Source organism: Ipomoea nil, unplaced genomic scaffold (genome assembly GCF_001879475.1).
Source record: "Ipomoea nil cultivar Tokyo-kokei standard unplaced genomic scaffold, Asagao_1.1 scaffold0482, whole genome shotgun sequence".
NCBI lineage: Eukaryota > Viridiplantae > Streptophyta > Magnoliopsida > Solanales > Convolvulaceae > Ipomoea > Ipomoea nil.
The window spans coordinates 1,721,822-1,743,357 of NW_017616910.1; the positions used below are offsets into that span (position 1 = coordinate 1,721,822).

General features: G+C 35.1%; 3 protein-coding genes across 3 annotated transcripts; all 3 read right to left on the reverse strand.

The window, feature by feature from the left end:
• Positions 1 to 236: 236 nt before the first annotated feature.
• Positions 237 to 2,987, reverse strand: LOC109173451 (probable sodium/metabolite cotransporter BASS3, chloroplastic). The gene is made up of 4 exons (XM_019322682.1): positions 2,410 to 2,987; positions 1,435 to 1,530; positions 785 to 1,339; positions 237 to 698 (listed from the first exon to the last, which is right to left on the reverse strand). The coding sequence occupies exons 1-4, from the start codon at positions 2,787 to 2,789 to the stop codon at positions 425 to 427; spliced, it is 1,305 nt and encodes a 434-aa protein (XP_019178227.1). The 5' UTR covers positions 2,790 to 2,987; the 3' UTR covers positions 237 to 424.
• Positions 2,988 to 7,220: 4,233 nt separating this feature from the next.
• Positions 7,221 to 8,808, reverse strand: LOC109173855. The gene is made up of 2 exons (XM_019323191.1): positions 8,165 to 8,808; positions 7,221 to 7,779 (listed from the first exon to the last, which is right to left on the reverse strand). The coding sequence occupies exons 1-2, from the start codon at positions 8,657 to 8,659 to the stop codon at positions 7,711 to 7,713; spliced, it is 564 nt and encodes a 187-aa protein (XP_019178736.1). The 5' UTR covers positions 8,660 to 8,808; the 3' UTR covers positions 7,221 to 7,710.
• Positions 8,809 to 15,850: 7,042 nt separating this feature from the next.
• On the reverse strand, positions 15,851 to 20,935 carry LOC109173509. The gene is made up of 7 exons (XM_019322749.1): positions 20,827 to 20,935; positions 18,859 to 19,221; positions 18,673 to 18,758; positions 18,262 to 18,578; positions 18,079 to 18,150; positions 17,675 to 17,965; positions 15,851 to 15,889 (listed from the first exon to the last, which is right to left on the reverse strand). The coding sequence occupies exons 1-6, from the start codon at positions 20,933 to 20,935 to the stop codon at positions 17,677 to 17,679; spliced, it is 1,236 nt and encodes a 411-aa protein (XP_019178294.1). The 3' UTR covers positions 15,851 to 15,889; positions 17,675 to 17,676.
• Between the last annotated feature and the right edge of the window lie 601 nt (positions 20,936 to 21,536).

A 21,536-nucleotide genomic window follows, 5' to 3' on the forward strand; every position in this document is an offset into this window, starting at 1 on the left:
ACAAAATTTTAAGTTCAACTCTCAGTGAAAACAACCTATTAGCTTTAGTATCATAGACAACCAAAGCAGAATTTACGCAGTGTACACTCTCAGAATCGTAGACAACCAAAACAGAATTTACGCAGTGCACACCCTCAGAATCGTAAACAACCAAAACGGAAATTACACAGTACACACCCTCAAAAGTGACATTTACACAGTGCACACTCTCAGAAAGTGACTGCAAATTTCCCTCGTCAGCAAAAAGAAGAAGTTGCATTCAAAGCCATATCTGGTAAATCTAATATACATCACATTCCTAAACTCATACAGCCATACATGATTTATACAACAAAATTACACCTCAGGCTAAGAGAAATATGCACAGAACAGCCACCAACTAGTCATTGCTGTCCAACATGTTCATCTTCTAAGCTATTCTCCTCTACAAGTTATGCTGCTTACTAGTTATTGATCTCTTCAGAAAGACGAAGGGGCCGGGCTTGTGTCGATTTACCAGAGAGGCCAAGTCTCGGATACGATATCCACTTCCCCAGAAAGCGGCTAGACAGAGGCCCATAATAGCCATCGCGATGACTGAGCATGCTGAGGGAACGGCTTGAGTGCTCCCGAGGAACTGAGTAGCAAGCAGCCCCGCCAAAGTCGAGCTCTGCATCCCTGTGCATAACGCGATTGTCCTGCAGCTCCCTTCATTGAACCTGCCACCGTAACAAATGTTAGCACAAAATTCAAGAACAGAGAGGAAATGCACCCATTAAGTGGATTAAAATTTATCCCCAATTACCTAAAAATTGGAAATTTGGGAATCCAATAACCTAAGGTGAATGCCGCGGCATGGAAAGCCAAAATGGGACCGAGCAATTTCGCGCCTTCAGTGGAAAGAATTTGAGCCCGGTTTATGGCGAGAGGGCTGCCAATGCACATCGATGTGCACGCCATTGCCACGACTGGCATCACGGGTTGAATAACCGAGACAACCGGTTTAGCATAGGTGTTCAGGACTAAGCCCAGAGTAACGGGCACAAGAACAACCTGCAATATAGACTTTGACATGGCAACCGCATCGATGGGAACAACAGAGCCAACGAGAAGGCCCGTTAGCAGTGGAGTGACGAGAACCGACGCAATGGTAGTTGAGCTCGTCAACAGTATACTGAAGGCCACATCGCTTTTGCTCAAGAAACTCGCATAGCTCGATAACTGAGCTCCCGCAACACAAGACGTGAGAACGAAACCAGCGTAGAACATTTTAGGCATCCCGAACGCCCGTGCCACCAGCACACCGAGCACTGGCTTTACAATATATTGTGCAATGAATCCAATCGACAATGCCACAGGTCTGCAGCCAACAAAGTAGAGAGAATTCGATAAACAAATTCAATCCATTTCGATATTCAACGTGATAAAAATGTCACGAGATTCGCAAATCGCAACCTTTTAAAGGCTAGAGCAAAATCATCAATGGAAAGCCGGATTCCAATAGACAACATGATTCCTCCAAGTGCAGGAGCATACAATTCCTTTGACACCCTGCAAGTCCCTCTTTACATTAACACAAATCAAGAATCACAAAAACTTCAAAATTGAAAATAGCATCAACCAATCTTTTTCCATTAAGAATGCAACCAGCTAGAGAGCTCAAGGGAAGGTATTAAACTAAATAATCTAAAAAATTTCAGCTCAATTAGTACTAACATAAATTACAACCAACACATGCCATTCCAGCCAAGTTGATCAACCTATTGGTTTAGTAACTACAACATTCCATGTTCGACTCCCAATGGAAGTGGTCTATTGACTAGATTCCCTTGTGGTCCCGACTAGAATCGAGATGCAGGTTTACCCAATGCACACCCTCCGAGTCTATGGATTTTGTCCTTGTGGTCCCCACTAGGGTCACCACCTGAGTTTACCCAATACACAAGCCAGGCAGTCTGAACAATGACTGCGGATTTCCCTCGTCACCCAAAAAGGTAGTAGATAATTCCCAACCTTGAAATCCTTTCATACATATAACCCACATGGGCAGCTTTGGTCACAAGTTGGTCACAAGAGTGAAATTTGGAAAAAATGACCAGGGATCGAGCTTCATCGGCGAAGTGTGGGGCAACCTCTCAAAGTGTGTTCAAATGAGTTACCATGATTTACATATTCCCAGATATGCTGTGTGAGGGCCCTTGGGTTGGGGATTCAACCTTTTTGGAAGAAAGAACAACATACCAAATTGAAAAATTACTTGCAAAGATGAAAACTTTGAAATGGCATCAATGAGAACCAAAGATTAATAGCCCAGGGTTTAAGCATAGAACACAGAAATGCATGTATTTCACTATTAACTACAATGGCAGTCAACATATTAGCCCTCTCAACTTCAAAAATCAAAACGAATGAACTGAAAATCATAAATACCAAGAAAAAGTGGCGGGCTGAGAAAGGGCGGCAATGGAAGTGAGCGCGACAACAAAGGGAAGCAATGCCGACAACACTTGGGAAACATCGGCCTTCTTTTCGACCTCCACCGCTACAGTTGTTCTACGGCGGCTTTCTCCGAACAACAGCAAAGACAAATTCCCTTCTCTTCTGTGCCACCCGACTTTCCCAAACAGCGGCGAGGAAGTAGAACATGCAACCGCCACCAACGCGCCGCCTCTGAAGTTTCGAGAGAATTCCGGTGCTTGGGAGCAGCAAAAAGGTCTCTTTTTCAGGGCGTTGAGGGGAATCTTAGGTCTGGGGTTGTTCCGGTAGGGTTTGAGGGACAGTGATAGGGACTTCGATGGAATTACAGACATTTCCGGGGATAAATATGTACAGACTATGAGTTCTGCCCTCGCCGGAAAAAAGATGATATTTTCCGGCCGGTGAAGAAAGAAAGGAAAAAAGAAGAAGAAGCAGAGTGGGGAGATGACCGGAGACAAAAGCAACAAATTAGGGGGAAGTATTTGCAGGGATACCCTCAAATTTATCTAAAATTCCATTTGTGAATGAAAAGTTTTTATATATTAATTCATATATATATATATTGATTGTTTCCTTATTGATTACTCCGTCCTAGAAGATGACAAACAACCTTTTTGCATGCAACTAACGATGCATGAGGTTGCCAAGTGTTCCACTCTCCTACAATATTCTACACATTTCTTCAATACACCTACTCCTTTGACTTTTTTATTTGATCCAGATAATATTGTGTGGACCATGATTATCAAAAAAATTGTAGTATAATTAAAATGAGATTTTAATGTTGTTATAATGAAACTAGTGTGTGTGAAAAATGAAACAAATTCAGAATCATACAATAACAGGTATTGTCAAATGAACATTGAGTGTAATTAAAATAATATTTAACATTATTATAATTAAACTAGTGTGTGAAAAATGAAACTACAAAATAGAGCTCATGTAATAATATATGTTGTCAAATAAAGCTATAATAAAATTAAAATGATATTTTAATATTATTATAATAAAATTAGGGTGTGGAAAATAAAACTGAAAACACAGTAATATTTTCAATAAAACTAAAATGTTATTAAAATCATACTTCACGCTGCTACATGAACCATGCTCCAAGTATAATTTGTCGGGATAAAGTACAAATAAGCCACTGAACTATTTGGGAAAAAGCAATTAAGCCATCGAACTCAAATAATCCCCAAATAAGCCACTGAACCCGGAAAAAGGAGCAAATAAGCCATTGAACCCTGAAAAAGAGAGCAATTAACATTTTTTACAGGTTAACTCCAGATTTTTGCTGATTGGATTGTCAAATGTTTATTTTATTTGCATTTATTTTTTTATTAATATTATCCACTTAGATTGTATTATATTTTAAAGTAATTATAATCAAAATAGTTTTGTCTTGTCCAGATTTGATTTGTTTGTTTATTATTATTTTTTATTGGATCTTTTGTTTAAAAAATAATAATAAATAAATAAATTAGATCTAGACAAGACAAAACTACTTTGATTATAATTACTTTAAAATATATTACTATGTGGGTGGATATAATAAAAAAAATGGTAAATAAAATAAACATTTGACAATTCGATCAGCAAAAACCTAGAGTTAACTTGTTAAAAATGTTAATTGCTCTTTTTTTTCCGGATTCAGTGACTTATTTGGGGGTTATTTGAGTTTGATGGCTTAATTGCTTTTTTCCAAATAATTCAGTGACTTATTTGTACTTTACACTCATAAGGGGATGTCAATGTGGCAAAAATCCACAAATCAATTCTAACTTGCCTCAAGGGGTTAGGACCAAAAACCATTAGGCCCACGAAGAAGTAGGCCTCATAAGTCATAACTCTACTTGCAAGTTAACATTAAAATATATATATATATATATATATATATATATATATATATATATATATATAGAAAAGTTAATAAAAGCAACTTCATTTGTTTGGTTTTTGCAGGGAAAGACATGGGAGAGAGAAGATGAAAAAGAGGGGGGAGGGGGGTGAAGGGGAAGATTCTGAGAGCAAAAAGTTATAAAAAAAATTAATTAATTTACGCGTCTAGTTTGAGCGTGTAGTATACGATCGTAATTTGCACAATGTCTTTTCTTCTTTTCTTCAATAAATGAATTCCACAAAAAATTGTGATTTGCAGAGAAAAAAAACTCCAAAAATTATACTTCCCATTTGTTTAAAAACCAGCCCATGAATTCTTTTCTTTTCTACAAAAACTCCCTCAAAAATCCACAAATGTGAATATGTGATTGCTCTAAAAGGAAAGATTGTAAACTTGTTTTTATACTTGTATACTTTTGAAATATCTATACTTCTTAAAGTGCATCATTCATTATTATTTATTATATAATGTAAATTAAAAGGTTGTCCATTGAGGTGGATGAGAACTTATAGCTAATTTTTAAACTTATTTTCCGTGAATCAAATGGAGGTTATAATGTTGTAGGTAACATAACTAAAACCTTAAACTTGTAATAGACATAAAAATATATATTATATCAAGTAATGCAAAATGTTGAAATTAGAACCAAACAATGTCATAACTTATCATATCATGTGCATTATAAAATTGTACATAATAACATAAGTTAGACCAAGTTATAGAAGTCTAGAGTTACACTAATATATTAATAAGTCAATAACAAGTCATTCAGTTTGTCTAGTGTAGACTAGACCTATCTGAGTAAATGAGTAACTATCATTGTAAGAATACAAGTGAATATGAGTGAATCAAAAGTAGAAAATGGCTCTTTTAAGTGGGCAGGGAAGTCTATTTATACTTGCAACCCAACCCAATGCAATGATGGCATTTTCAATTGTATTGTGAACACTAATATAAAAATTTTATACTTTCAGTTAACACATTCAATAACTTGATAATTACTGACACATAATATGATAGTTACAGGTGCAGAAACTATCAACTGCAGGTACAAAATGTGTCAACTATATACAGAATCTAAAGGTTACATAATATGATAGTTATAGATACAGAAACTATAATTGGAGGTACAGAATGTTCAACTACAGATACAAAGACCTTGGTCCATGGTACAATTTACCGCGCATTTTTATTAATGGAGGTAGGCAATTGGATATGTAGAATTCTTATTAATTCAAGGAAAAATACTTTCCACAACATATATAACTATATCTGACACAAAAGACTGGAAACCATAAAAATTCTATTTATAGCATTGATCTTCAACAATATCATTATCCAATTTTCTTGAGTCCAAAGAAAAAGAAAATGAAAAGGGCAGCCATGTTAATTGCCAAGGAAGGGTTGTAGCATGTAGACAAATTGGGTGAGAAAGAAATCCATCAAAGTTTCCCAAAAATAAATAAATAAATAAAAATCCATAAAAAAGACAAGAGGGGGGGGAGGGGGGGGGGGGGGGTTGATAGCTTTAGCTTCCCCAATGACAATTTGGCATTTAATTCAAATTTCCAGTCCACCTGACCATCATTTGTCATCTAACTACAAATTGCTTCCTCATGTGCTTTCCCCATATACAGATAAATTTGTGTGTCATGTCATGTCAAACATCATCAAACAAGTACCATCAGGTGATACATACACTCAATATGTATAATAATGAACAAAACCAAAAAGCATTTTCATACCGAATAATACTACATGCACTCTCACTTTTTTCCGTTCTGTTCAGATAATATGTTCGGATTGGTTCAAAACGAAATATGACCTATAGTTTTCGTTCATTTTCTTTTCTTTCTCCAATCAAATTAGGGCATGTGGGAGAAGTTGCACTTGTAAGAGTTAAAGAAAGGAACATGGGGTTGCCAGCTACAACACACTTCATTTGATATGAATGCAGATGCACACCAAACATGAGAAAATGGTAGTCAAGAATTTAGATGAATGATAAGAGTGAAAGACACCCACAATCTCATGTGCTGTGCCAGCCAGAAATTGCACTAATCCAACTGGCCTACCAAAGCTTAGCAGCCATTGTTATGGAGTTTTTTGCTTTATAGGAAGTGTGAGAATTCAAACTTGAGGCCACAACTATGCACCACAAGAATCAAGGGATCAAGAAACAATGTATGTAATAGTTGAAATGTGAAGTGAATCTGCAGAATATGAAGAAAATGGCATATCAAACATGGTGGCAGTATTTTGAGTTACGTTGGGAAACCCGCAGCCATTATCCAAGAGACTGGATAAACCCCGCCTTGTGATCCTAGCCGGCAAAGGACCACAAAGAGGTAAACCAGCCTAGGTTGCCCATAGCTGACCGGCTCAAACTAAGAAGGCCAATAGGCCACCCCCATTGGCAGTATTGAGTTACGGAGGGAAACCCGCAGCCACTATCCAAGAGACTGGGTAAACCCCGCCTTGTGACTCTAGCCGGCAAAGGACCACAAAGAGGTAAACCAGCCTAGGTTGCCCATAGCTGACCGGCTCAAACCAAGAAGGCCAATAGGTCACTCCCATTGGCAGTATTTTGAGTTACGGAGGGAAACCCGCAGCCACTATCCAAGAGACTGGGTAAACCCCGCCTTGTGACTCTAGCCGGCAAAGGACCACAAAGAGGTAAACCAGCTTAGGTTGCCCATAGCTGACCGGCTCGAACCAAGAAGGCCAATAGGCCACTCCCATTGGGAGTATTTGTTTACTCCCACCAACCTAAACAAAACAAGTTAATGGACCATAGCATTCAGCCTATTCAAGTTTCAAATCAAGATTGCAGGCAAGGAATAGGGACAAATATACAAGAATATAAACCAAATTGATGTTTTTCTTTATTTCAATAACTATATCTTCTTCCTCAACTACAAAAGGGTAATCCATTAACAACCACATTATGTCCATATTTAACAAATAAAACAAAGAAACAAACCTCTTTTTTTTGTTCTGCAAATTTACCAACTGATCACTTTACTCAGATGTCCTTGTTTTCACTATCTCCCCTGCCTCTCCATGCACTACAACACACTACATGACTCTGGCATTTCCCTTCCATTCACATTCTCCCCCTTTCTGTTTCATTCATTGGTGACAACAATCTTGAAGACTCGAGCCGGCATATGACTACTTTGCAGACTATGCACTATACACAAAAACCACAAGCAAGCAAGCACACCCAAATGCAGCGTATGGACCTGCTAAACCTGAACTTCTGCCAGACAAGTAGAAACAAGGAATAACAGAAGAACCATTGACTCAGAACTGAGCTATTGTGAAATTTGAACTATCCCCATCTCTGAATTCTACAAAACCGCCCTGCTACTATCTGTGTGTTCAACCTTGTATTGGAGCTCCCCAACCCCAAATGTATTCTGCTCATAACCAAACAACCAAAATCACATCAGTAAAGAGCACATCCCCCATCAACCAACACCATGAATCATACAGATCCTTATAATTTATAAACACAAATTAAACAAAAAAGACTGGTTCTTGATATTCTGCACCACCAAGAACTAATCACAACTTATAGAAATAATCAACTTTCACCAACATCAAAACATACATTTCCAAAAGTAGAACAAATTGAATGTTGCAGCCCAGTTATTCAATGTACAATTGAAGATGGGATTTTTTATATGAAGCAGAAATTGGGAACAACTTTTTTTGTTTTTTTTTTCCATTTCAATTGATTGGCACCACTGCAATACAACAAAATCAAAGAATGAGGGATCAAGAAAAAGAAAAAGAAAAGACCTTTGAAGCAGATTCCGCTATGTGCTGCCCATCCCCGAGATCAGTAAGCTGAACAGCAACACAATCTCTGGGAGTCTCGAAGGAGGACAAAGAGAACTGCTTGGACACCACGCCAACATCGAAGTAAATCAACCCGGAGCTGGGCACATCGACCCGGATTTCCTTAACCGGGAACCACAGGAACAAATCCTGCGCCGAAATCCCGGACAGCCCGCCGATCAACCCGTAACTGAGAGTCCCGGAAACGTTCATATCGTAGTGAATTTCGTTCTCGAACTTGGCATTACAGGCCTGATCCAAATGGACAACGAATTTGCCGGAGTTGTCGAGCGTGAAGTTCGTCACCCCCTTCGGCAGCAGCCCCATGGGCAGCCCGTGGGCCTTCAGCACCTCGTATATAGACGACTCGCACACCGCTAAACACGAGAGACAGCACAGGAGAACGGAGAGGCACAGACCCAAACCCGCGGGAAGGTGGAGTGACGTGGGCAGCATGGTTTTTGTCTCGGGTCGGGTCAAAACATAGGAGTTCTTTGGGGGTGGTGGTTTAGAGAGAGAAAATCAAGGCTAGGGTTTAAGAAGAGTTGAAGAGAGAGAAAAATGGCTACAACAGAGTTAGAGATGAATAGAAGAAGAAGAAGAAGAAGACACAGAGGAAGAGAGAGAGAGAGAGAGTATGCCAGCGAGAATACAGATAGGATTAGGAGAATGATCAATTATTGGTGACGAGTGTGTGGGACACTGGGACCCGCAATATTGTATCGCCGAAATTATATATTTTTTATTTATTAATTATATTACCATTTCATAATTCATATGAAATAGTTAAATCACGATAATTCAATGACCATCCAGGTGAGAGAATTAATACCTAGTGTAAATGCCTCAATGTATTGATATATATTATGTGAAAGGGCACTGAGTCAAACCTTGCCATGAGTAAGAGTCAAACCTCGTAGATATGACTCATGTAGAACTCGAATTGTCTCGCAACAGTCAAGTATGGAATGTTATATGAAAAAAGAAAATTGACTTTTTTAGTTTATTAGTTATGACTCTATTGTAAGTTTAATTCTTCACCTATTTGCGATGCATATGTACTCCTTCAATTATTATCAAAGTAACGAATTTGATATCTTATGACCAAAGTATTCATGTTATTAATCAACATATTGGTGGTGAATTTCATCTTTGAAAAACTCGAATCTATCATTTTTTATAATAATTAAATGACTAAATTTACACTTCAAATGTTTCAAAAAAATCTACACTTCAAATAAATAAATGATTGAACATGCACTTCGGTCACAAAGAGACTAAAAATGTAATTTTCAAATAAAATCATAATGCAATTATTAATTAATAAATAAATAAAAAGCGCCGCACTATTCATTAACCAACTATAACAGGCGTATGGTTGGAGGGAGGGAATTATGTGGGAAAAGAATTGTAATTCAATGGGAGTTGAATTACTGGGAATAAAGTGGGAATTTAAATTCCAGTGTTTGGTTGACATGAATAGAATTACTGGGAATTTCAATTCCAATGTTTGGTATACATGGGAATTGAAAGGGAATAAGTAGTATAAAGTCAAAAATGTCCATTATTGTTGTTAGACATTAATTTTAAGTTAAAAAAGGAAGGGGTAATTTTGACTCATCACTATCTTTTTTTTCCCAGGAATTAAAATACCGGGGGGACATGGGATTTTAATTCCATGAAAATGGGGGAATTGCAATTCCCTCCAACCAAACTACGGAATTTAATGGCCTTTGAAATTAGGTGGGAATTAAGTGGGAAGGGAATTTAAAATCCCTCCAACCAAATGCCCTGTAAATTTGTAAGGAAAACAATATTTATATTAATTATTATTTACTAAATATATCAATATCAATTATATTTAATATTGAAAATGATGTACAATGTGTGTGTATATGTATATATATACTGGTTCAAATGTGGTGTCATGTTCTCGTGTGGCCGTGCGAATTGCACAAATGCATCACAAAAAACACCACAACTCCGAGACATGCGATCATGCACCATTAGATATGCATAAATGTAAAGTGTTCAAAATTGCACTAGGGTGAAATGCATAAATGTATCACAAAAATGCACCACCTTAATGCATTTATGAACACGTGATAGTATATTCTTGCATACCTAGTGATGCATGACCGTACATCCGCACATGAAGGTTTGTCTGTACAGGAACCAAACCATACATACACACACACACACGCGCGCACACACACACACACACACATATATATATATATATATTGTACATCATTTTCGATTTATATCATATCTTAATAAATTGAGATAAGTAACAGCATTGGGGTGTGGCAACTGGCAAGGGATGCATTAGGTGGATAGATATGTACTTTTACCTACGAAGTAGGAATTGTCTTAATCTTAATAGTTGAATTTTGTACAAGTTATCATGGTCTATTGAGCTAGAGGATACACGATATTGAAATTTGAGAGCAACTCATGAGTGATTTTGAGAAAACTTATAAGTAGAAATCTTTGAAATGATAAACACAACGTTTTTATTCTTTACGTGTAGTAATATAATTTTTTAAATAGGATAGGTTTGGAGTTACTTCATTAAATATATTTGAAAGGATGTTATGACATGTGATGATCCGATGAATGACTTCTCATCATGATCATTTACAATTTGACCTTCATGCTTTTTAGGTTTCACGTACTATTGTTTACCGCCAACATTGCTAGTATGACATTGTCATGCATTTTTTACTTGCTATGTGTTTCTTAAATCGTAAGATTTAGACTGTGCTTGAGAGAATGGTTAGACTACTGATTCACCGCTACGATCTCAAACACAATTAATTGAAAGGGTGATAGTAAAATCTTACCAGAATAATACGACTGAAGCAATTTAACTGCTTAGATCTCACTATAATTGTTTTAACTATTCAATCTTAATGTAACTAGGTTAATTATTCAATTTTACCTTAATTCGAGAATAATATTTAATCTAACTAACAAGGTTAGCATTATTGGGATTGCAAAAATTGTTTAGACATTAGGGGAGGAAACATGTGAATGGTGGGGGAATGTAAGGCTGGAATGTTGCTATATAATCATGAGTTTTGTCTTGGCATAAACATTATTGGTCTAAGCACCAATTTGCTTATTGTGTCTGTCATAGGATTATACACATCATTTTGCATAATATTCACACCTACCTCTTAATTCTACTTTTCATTTTTTGGCTTATTGCCCACACACCACTCAACCTAAGGTTTTTACTACTACTTGCATACACACCAACTAGTTATAATTGGATTTGATTTGGTTATACTTTATGTTATATTAAGAAGCTCAACTTATGAGTCAATATAGCATGAACATATATAAATAGTTGGAACAAATTTCAGTTTTGGTTCCCTGACTATTATATATGACTCACATATAATCATTGACTATTAAAATTTTCTAATTAGATGCCTGACTATGTAATTTGTATCACATTTGGTTATGCCATTCAATTTCTTGGTTAATTATTGCCGAAAGTGTTCATTCCAGAAAAAATAAATGCAGTGCTCTTTCCGAAAGAAGCAAATGCAGCTCTCCTTGTGTTTCAGTAAGTTGAGAAAGTAGTTACGAACAGATACTACATTGTAACATAATCAATAATACTAAAAAAGTCATTAAAACACTTCCATACGGTACAAGGCATTTTGTTTGTGATTTTCTTTTTAATTTTTTTTTAAAAACCTGGCAAATGTAGGAAGAAATAATTATTGTCACAAAAGGGTATAGACTACAAAATCACTAAATGACAATTACATACTACAATTTACTTGAATTAATTAAAGTTAGCACCAATAAAGCAAGGGATATGGTATATATATCTATATTACTATTACTATTACCAACAAGATTATATGACATAATCATCATTACCACTAAACCTGCCAGGTATTTGCAGGTAGATTACCAAACAAATTTTTTATTTTGATCCTCAAAATTTTCAACATTTCACAAAGAAAAGTCAACAATATGTCAAAATGAAAAGAAAGAAAGAAAAAAGATAAAACCATATTTAAGTATAATATTAATTTGATGGCTATGAATTTAGACATGTGTGACTGGTAGACTTTGAGAGTAGATTTGAGAGGAAATTTGAAACGATTCACGCAACTTTTATTTTTTCAGTTCAAATTTTTGTAATTGGAGCAATTTACACTCCAATCTCAAAAATTTCAACTCAATAGGTAAAGGTATAATGTGAATGGAATATTTACACTGCTTTACTTTCACCGTTATTACTTGTCTTTAACCACTTCGATTTTACCACTATCCTAAATACAGTCTTAAAGAATGGCCACACTTAATTAGTTGGGAAGAATAAAATAGAAGTGTTGAATATAGATGACGATTTTGATATTTATCAATTTTGTTAATTTAAAAATTTTGTTAAATGCATGGACGATTTTGGTGACTTTTTAAATTAAGGGATCACGTTTATCTGAGTTACGAGTCGTGTGTTCATAATTGATTACATCATATTTATTTTAAAAAGTATAAGTTGAGCAAATTTTAAAACAATTTTAACAACTGATTTCTAAAACCTAATAAAAAGCAAAAAAAAAAAAAATTAAATTTCTTTTATTTTCAATAAATTTTATAGCCAAAACTTCCCAATTTTATTTTTTATTTTTTATTATTATTTGTTAATAAACTCTAGCTAAACAGAATAAGCCTGTGGAAGAATATGAGAAGGATTGATTTGGGGCAAATTATTGTGTCCCGGTCCATACAGCTGTGTGAACCACAGTTTAAAATGATGTCGTTGAATTTTATAAGTTAGAATAATGTATATTATGAGTTAAAATAATATACATTATGCGTTAGAATCATGGTTGCAGTAGGCGATAGGCGCTAGTCGGGTGCCAGGGCAGCGCCTAGGCGGACTAGGCGGCGCCTAGGCGGAATCTAGGCGGCGCTAGGCGAGCGCCAAAAAAATAGTGGGATACTTGTAGTTTGACAATTTTAATGAGGCTGTTTCCAACATTCAATCAAATAACACATCCAAATAAATGAAATAATGATATTTTATAAGGCATAACATCAAAATAATATTAAAACATAAAAATACTCAAATATGAAATACTCAAATACTTTAATTATCCAAAGATTCAAATTATCAAACTAGTCTATGTACGGCTGGACTAGACGACATCGGTCAAAATCGGAAGAAATCGACCGACTTGGCCGAGTTGGCCGACTTTGACCGATTTCGCCTAGGCGGCCGGCCGATTTTTGGGCGCCTAGTAGTGAAAGTGGAACGGCCTAGGGGCGCCTAGCGCCTAGGCCGATTTTTACAATAGTGGTTAGAATAATGTACTTTATTTGTTAGAATAATGTATATGTATTAGAATAATGAAATTTCTGGGATAAGATAATGTACTTTATGAGTTATGAAATTGTATGTTGCAATGGATCGTGTGAAAAAAATTACGCGAAACGACGTCGTTTTAGACCGTGATCCACACAGCTCCACGGTCCACCAATAACTATCGATGGATTTGGGCCATGGGCTGAAGCACTTGATTTGGGTTATGGGCCTGAGAAATTTGATTTGTGCTATGGGCCGAAGCAACAAATGTGGGCCTTTGGGTCCATTGTGTACGTGGTTGCCTCAACATTTTAGACTGGACCAATTTGAGCTTCCAATACAATGGAAATGACTCATTATAACTAAGAAATATGATTTTTGTTATCCTTTAAAATGTCTCTCAATTTGGAAGGGGCTTTGCACAATAAAATTGGTAACTTGATTTTATTCTCTAAAGACATGCACAACTTTTACGTCCCACTTGCACCTCATTGTGTGCTTATATGACTCCAAAACATTGAGGAAGAACACAAGGCATGCTATTCCTCAATAACTAGTTATGGAACATTCCCAATACTTGTAGTTTTTGACCAATTTTTGTAAGTGTGACTATAAAATAGAAGATGGGAGGAAAGGGGAAAACGAAAAAAAAAAATAAAAAAAAAATAAAAAAGTAATGATTTACACGTCCAGTCGAACACACGCAGTGCCTGATTGGGTGCAAGATTTGCGCCTCACGCGAGGAAACTTTGCTTCTTCTTCTTATTTTTTTTTTTCCTTTTTTGGTGGGGCCCACATATCGAACAAAACCCAAGGCCCTTCACTAAAGACCAAACTTATTCTCTCTCCTCTACATAAGCATTGCCTCCTGAAAAATCACTCCAAAAACCACTATTGTGGTTAACCTAACAACTATTCATGAATAATCCATCATAACATTCACGAACCTCTTATCCCACACAATATTGACACCTTTGATGGCAACTTGCAAACTCCACATGAAAAGTAAATTACACTAAAAATATCTTGTGCGACAAAATCAACTGAGAATGTTTATAATAATCGAACTCGTGACTTTCTAGTACGAGAATTATGGGGTCTTTTTTTTTTTTTTTGGTAAGACTAGAATTATGTTTTACTCACTCGTTCATAGAATCTAGAACTATTATGTGTTGTTCATAGAGTCATTTTGGTAATAGTTTAGGCACTAATATAAGGATTACTTTCATTCTTCCCCTAAGGATTACTTTCATTGTTATAGAATAACTCAATACTAGAAGTATAATTGTCCTTTAATTAATTATAACAAATATAGACTTATCGATGCACAACAATTTGTATAGTAATGCACAAATTCTTATAAGACTAATTTACCCATAATTTATATTTTTTAATATTTTAAAGAAATTTGTTTCCTTAATCCTTGTGATTTGTTCTTTTTAATCTCAGTCATGCTTTATTTTGATTTAATGGTCTAAATTAATCTTTACGTCCTCATCTAAGGTTAGATCATTCTCACCATATATATATATATATATATATATATATATATATATATATATATATATATATATATATATATATATATATATATATATATATATATATCGCTGAGTACTGATGGGGACCAAATTTTGGGCCAGAACTCGTGAGAGTACTGGGAGTCTGGGACATTCATATGGTCAAATCAATTTATATATATAATCTCTGTCTTGTCACTTGTGTTGAAAAATAATTAACAATTCTATTTATATATTTAAATATTCAATAGAGTAATACCTAATATAATTTTAATAAAATTTACAGTCTTAATCAACACCATAAATGACCAGTTATTCAAATACGGTACAAAACTGTTTATACAAGAATATATATGTTATCCAAACAGTAACAGGGCGTTTGGTTGGAGGGGAGAATTATGTGGGAAGGGAATTGTAATTCCATGGGAGTTGAATTACTGGGAATAAAGTGAGAATTTAAATTCCAGTGTTTGGTTGACAGGTATAGAATTACTGGGAATTTCAATTCCAATGTTTGGTATATATGGGAATTGAAAGGGAATAAGTAGTATAAAGTCAAAAATGTCCATTATTGTTGTTGGACATTAATTTTAGGTTAAAAAAGGAAGGGGTAATTTTGACTCATCACTATCTTTTTTCCCAGGAATTAAAATACCAGGGGGGACATGGGATTTTAATTCCATGAAAATTGGGGAATTGCAATTCCCTCCAATCAAACTACAGAATTAATGGTCTTTGGAATTAGGTGGGAATTAAGTAGGAAGGAAATTTAAAATCCCTCCAACCAAACGCCCTGTAAGGGTACAAGCTAAACTGTTTATGATGGCCAGTATCTACAATCTATCTATCTACAATCTACAATTCTAATAAGAGCGAATAATGTTAGGCCCTTAACTGGAACAAAAAAAAATGCCGGTCCTATTGTTTCTTAAAATGAATGGTTCATATTATACTATTGTTTCTTAAAATGAATGGTTCATATTATTTTTATTTTAGTATTTTTTATTGATTTTTCTTATTTACCCTCTATTATATTATTTTCTTCCCTTAAATAACCTAAATTCCGTTAGCATAAACTTTAGTAACGGAATATTCCGTTAACTATTTATTATTTTAACTTGCACATTAATTTCTATAAGAAAAGTCTTAGTTTCGAACCACATCCCAATTAGAGTTGGCATAATTGTTAAACATATACTACGAATATGTTAAAATATATATAATATAAAATTTAACATAAACTTTGTTCAAATAATTAGTCTCACTAAATATATAAGATTCAAAGTTAAGCATCAAAGATTATAAATCAAGAACTTTAAAAATCATTTGATTTTTATGCATTTAAAAAAAAAAAAAACATATTTAGGTTAAGTTTTTTTTTTTTTTTTTTTTTTTTTTTTTTTTTTTTGTTTAATTAATCTTCTTTTGATTATTTAGATCAGAAAAAAAAATTAATATTTCAATTATACTTTTGCATTATTAGTATGATTTAGGTCGTTATGGTATTAATATTTTTTGTATGTATTTTTATAATGGTACAATTATTGTACATTACTTTACAAATATTATACTATTATTTTTTTATCAGACAAAATTGTTCTTACATCATTGTCAGGCCTGCGCGACCTAACTACAAAATTGTTGATCATAAATACAATTACAACTAGACTCTAAAACGGTAGGATAATTTTCTAACGAATGACAATGCTGACATCCCGCTGGCTCTAATTGAACAAGTTTAGACATCAGAATTTTATCAATGCATGAAAACTTATAAGAAAAAAATTGTAAGTTAATTTTTACTATATTATTATAACAATATCTATTGTAACTATATATTTTGAATTATTTATTATATCCTATATTGACAGGAATTGTATCAATTGTCATTGACACACTCTCAAAACAATTTGTCTCAACAACGAATGCAAATTTTAAAAAAAAAAAATCAATGATTGTGTTATTGTTGATGAAAAGTATGTACGCCACTTTATTACTCTTATTAAACTAAATAAAGTATTAGATACAACAAAAAAAAATACATATGCATTTAATTAATTTAGAATTAGATGTCTATATATAATGCCTTTATTTAAAAAAAAAAATTATTCATTATAAAAAATTTAAAAATAGATATAATTTTATTAGTTGTATTATCTTTATTTTTTACAATTCGAAGATTCATTACCTTCAAATTTATTAATTTATTATATTCACTGCATTGTCCATTGTCTTCTTTTTACATTATCTTGTAATTAAATATCAAAGTTATAATACAAAATACATTATATATATTTATTTACCAAGTATTTTATACAAATATAATAAATATTAATATTTTGTTCAATACTTTCACATGATAACTTATGACACACATCTCACAATGCATGAAACGTGTAGGGAAAACTACCACTACCAAATATCGATTAGAAAATTCAATATTATCTTGCATTTATATATTTTGAATTACCGATTTAAATAAACAAATTCAATATTTATTTACATATGCATGAACATCTCCGATATAATATTGCATTGATATACTTGAAATACTTATTTAAAAATAATCATTGGGCATTATTCCATTCGTGCAATGCGCGTAAAAAAATTAGTAATGACTATATGATTAGTACTCTTGTTCTTGCTTGAAGAACTGTAGCTTTCGAGAGGGGAGGAAATTCTTCGTTTGTAGCGATAATGTTTTGGTAGGTTGCATGTGCATGAGAAGAATAATAGGGTTTATCATGCTTGACTACCTTTTCATTCTTGCCAACTCTTTGTGGAGTTGATGATTCTTTAAATTGAAGGGGACGAAGAACAATAGGTTGAATTTTCATAAGCTCTGGGTCAGGTTTGTAGTTGTAAGGCAATTTGCTTTCATCCATCATTCTAAAAGTAATGGAAATTCTGCAATAAGAGAAGTAAGAAGAAAGATTAGTACCTCATAGGCAAAAGAATATAATATAAGAAGAATGCTGAATTGATCTTAATTTATTAATGTCATTTAATGATTTACGTACCTTTTAGATGGAACACGAGGTACACAATGCTTTGCAACATCAGCTCCATTACCTTGTAAAACAAGCACCGATCTGCATTATAATAATTCAAAGTACAGTTAAGAGACTTCTATTTTCATGATTTCCACATTTTCGGTCTCATTATATATGAATTAGATAGATCAAAGATATTGAATAACATACCCGACTGGTAGAGGTACCGAGATTGGACTGAAAAATTCTCCAATGCCATGATTAAGAATCTTCAAACTCGAGCCAAAAATAATATTGCATTCTGATAGAAACGATACAGAGCAAAACGGTCGAATAAAGTCGTGATGGTCGATATGAGGAGGAATGCAGTCACCCTCATTGTAAATGTTCACAATGCAGCTATTAGGGATACATGTTGGAGGCAAAATATGCCATTTGACCATCCGCTTAATCATTTGTTTGAATAAAGCAGGCAATGGATCCACTTCTTCATCTCTTATTATCCCAGGAGGATTGCCATTTTTGTCCTATCACAAAACCATAATAATATAGAGTATACGATAAGCTACTCAAAAAAGAAAAGGTAATAAGGAATATGAATATAATATCAAGTATTTTTACCACTGCATAATTATAACAACCACCAAATTGAATAATTGTACGCCCTTTGCGCCCCATCCACTTCTTTGGTTCATAATATGTTCTTGCTGCAAATTAAAGAGTTAAACACATAAGTAAGATATAATCATTGATTCCCATTTTCATAATATCTAATGGACTATTAACATTGCTTATATATATATATACCTTTAAGCTGCCCTTTCCGACCCAATTGTTGATACTTGTACACACATTCAACAATCTTCATTTGCTCTTTTGCGTCGAAAATTTCAGTATGTAATTCAACACCTTCAACCACGTTTATCTCTTTCCCATCCACTCTCTCGTAGTGAACAAAATCCTTCTTACTCTTCACTTGTGCGAATCTCATATGTTCTATCTTCTCCTCATCCGAGAACGTTGGGGCCTGTTTCCGATTTACTGGTGCCGGCGACGACGCATCGGAAACAAACTTTTTCAACGGATTCCGGTAGGTAGGTGCAATTATGGGTGCATGCAGCACAGTAGTTTTCTCATAGGGACAAGAAAATGATATCTCACCGAATTGAACTACAAAAAATGATTTACACGTCCAGTCGAACGCACGCAGTGCCTGATTGGGTGCAAGATTTGCGCCTCACGCGAGGAAACTTTGCTTCTTCTGCTTATTTTTTTTTTTCCTTTTTTTGGTAGGATCCACATAAGGAACAAAAACCAAGGTCCTCCACTAAAGACCAAACTGATTCTCTCTCCTCTACATAAGCATCGCCTCCTGAAAAACCACTCAAAAAACCACTGATGGGGTGAGGACCCCGGCCCAAGAAGGAAGGCCCAAGAGAAGAGGCCCAGAATGGGTAAGAAGCGGCCTAGAAAGCGAGAAAATGAGTCAGTGGTAAGGTCCGGTATGGGCTTGGGCCGAGTCCAGAAGTCGGCCCAGGCCCCGGCTAAGGAAAAGACTCGGCTTAGAGCCGTTGAGAAGCATTCATTGCAGCATTCAAAGGGCTCGGCCAAGCGAACCGTTAGGGAAGCCCAAGGAGCCGTTGGGCGACCCGGTAACGGCACCCAACGGCCCCAAGGTATAATTAGCCTTGGCAGTCTTCGATGTACATTAACTCGGCGGAGAGATGAGTTTACTATATAAAGGCCCCTTCACCCTTATAAACGGGGCGAGTCCATGCCAAGAGAATAAAGAAACACGTTCACTACAACTACTTACTTTTATTCTATTTTTAGCAGCTTTGTTGAAAGGTGTATCTACCAACTAAGGTTGTGTTGGACCTCCTGGGCCCAAACAACCCTAAAACGAACAACCACTATTGTGGTTAACCTAACAACTATTCATGAATAATCCATCATAACATTCACGAACCTCTTATCCCACACAATATTGACACCTTTGATGGCAACTTACAAACTCCACATGAGAAGTAAATTACACTAAAAATATCTTGTGCGACAAAATCAAGAATTAGAACAAGAATTATGTTTTTTTTTCTTTTTTGGTAAGACGAGAATTATGTTTTACTCACTCGTTCATAGAATCTAGAAGTATTATGTGTTGATCATAGAGTCATTTTGGTAATAGTTTAGGCACTAATATAAGGATTACTTTCATTCTTCCCAAACATAAGGATTACTTTCATTGTTATTGAATAACTCAATACTAGAAGTATAATTGTCCTTCAATTAATTATAACAAATATAGACTTATTCGATGCACAACACTCTGTATAGAAATGCACAACAATTTGTATAGTAATGCACAAATTCTTATAAGACTAATTTACCCACAAATTTATACTTTTTAATATTTTAAAGTGATTTGTTTCCTTAATCCGTGTGATTTATTCCTTTTAATCTCAGCCATGCTTTATTTTGATTTAATAGTCTAGATTAATCCTCACGTCATCATCTAAGGTTATGTCCTCACTTGATTCTCACCATATATATATATAGAGAGAGATTTTGGATCCGGTGCACACCCCCTTGGCAGATGAGCTCGTGAGCACCTTTTCTGACCCTTAATTAGTTTAGATGAATGGTCCAGATGAATTGGGCTTTTTTGCCACGTGCATCAGACTTAAGAATACATTAGGGATTGTTTTGTAATTTTCGCAATTACTATAATTATAACGTGTAATTAATTTTGCCTCGAAAATCTGCGTAGCTTCTGACCCTTCTCCGTGCCTTCTCCATCACAACTCTCCCTCTCCATCACAACTCTTATGCGTCTTTCTCCATCTCCATCACAACTCTCGCTCTCCATCACTGTCTTCCTCTCCATCACAACTCAGGCGTTCAACATGGTTGGGTCTACTGTCCGCCGATCGAAGATGCAACGGAGGTCAAACAGTGTTTCCATTGAAGGTAATCTCAATCCCCCCTTTTTTTTGCTATTGTTTTTTTCTCAATCCCCGTTTCGGGGGGGGGGGGGGTTGTGTGTTCCTTCTGTGGGAGTTTGGTGTCTGGACCGCCGGCTCTGGGAGGTGGGATGGGAGGGGGAACTAGGGAGGCGGGCTGGGAGGGGGAACTGGGTAGGTACAGTTTAGGGTTTGTGTTATTATTTAGGTTTTTTTTTTTTTTTTGTTTTGTTTTGTTTTTTTTTTCTTTTTTTGGGTCCCTGGGAGGCGGGGACTGAGGGAGGGGACTGGGTAATTATGGGTTAGGGTTTGGGTTATGATTCATGTTTTTTTTTTGGTTAATCATATGTGTATTCTAACAATGGAGTTTTGGGGGGTTTTGGGGATGCATGTCTGTGGTGGTGTTGATTTTTCGGCGGAAACGTGTTATCCGCCGACCATTTTTTTTTTTTTTTTTTTTTTATCAACACCAATATGAATTGTCAATTTTTGTTGTTTGAAATGCATACTTTTTCATTTGTTTTG

What these genes read in the sequence shown, in the direction of transcription:
- LOC109173855 (XM_019323191.1), bottom strand. Translation starts at nt 8,659, where the DNA reads ATGCTGCCCACGTCACTCCACCTTCCCGCGGGTTTGGGTCTGTGCCTC. An exon ending in TAGCGGAATCTGCTTCAAAG is followed by an intron (nt 7,780 to 8,164) that starts GTCTTTTCTTTT and finishes GGTTATGAGCAG; the next exon opens with AATACATTTGGGGTTGGGGA.
- LOC109173451 (XM_019322682.1), bottom strand. Translation starts at nt 2,789, where the DNA reads ATGTCTGTAATTCCATCGAAGTCCCTATCACTGTCCCTCAAACCCTAC. An exon ending in CAGCCCGCCACTTTTTCTTG is followed by an intron (nt 1,531 to 2,409) that starts GTATTTATGATT and finishes AGGGACTTGCAG; the next exon opens with GGTGTCAAAGGAATTGTATG. An exon ending in TTTGCTCTAGCCTTTAAAAG is followed by an intron (nt 1,340 to 1,434) that starts GTTGCGATTTGC and finishes TGTTGGCTGCAG; the next exon opens with ACCTGTGGCATTGTCGATTG.
- LOC109173509 (XM_019322749.1), bottom strand. Translation starts at nt 20,935, where the DNA reads ATGGAGAGGAAGACAGTGATGGAGAGCGAGAGTTGTGATGGAGATGGA. An exon ending in TGGAGAAGGCACGGAGAAGG is followed by an intron (nt 19,222 to 20,826) that starts GTCAGAAGCTAC and finishes CATTTTTTGTAG; the next exon opens with TTCAATTCGGTGAGATATCA. An exon ending in CCTCGTGTTCCATCTAAAAG is followed by an intron (nt 17,966 to 18,078) that starts GTACGTAAATCA and finishes CTCTTATTGCAG; the next exon opens with AATTTCCATTACTTTTAGAA.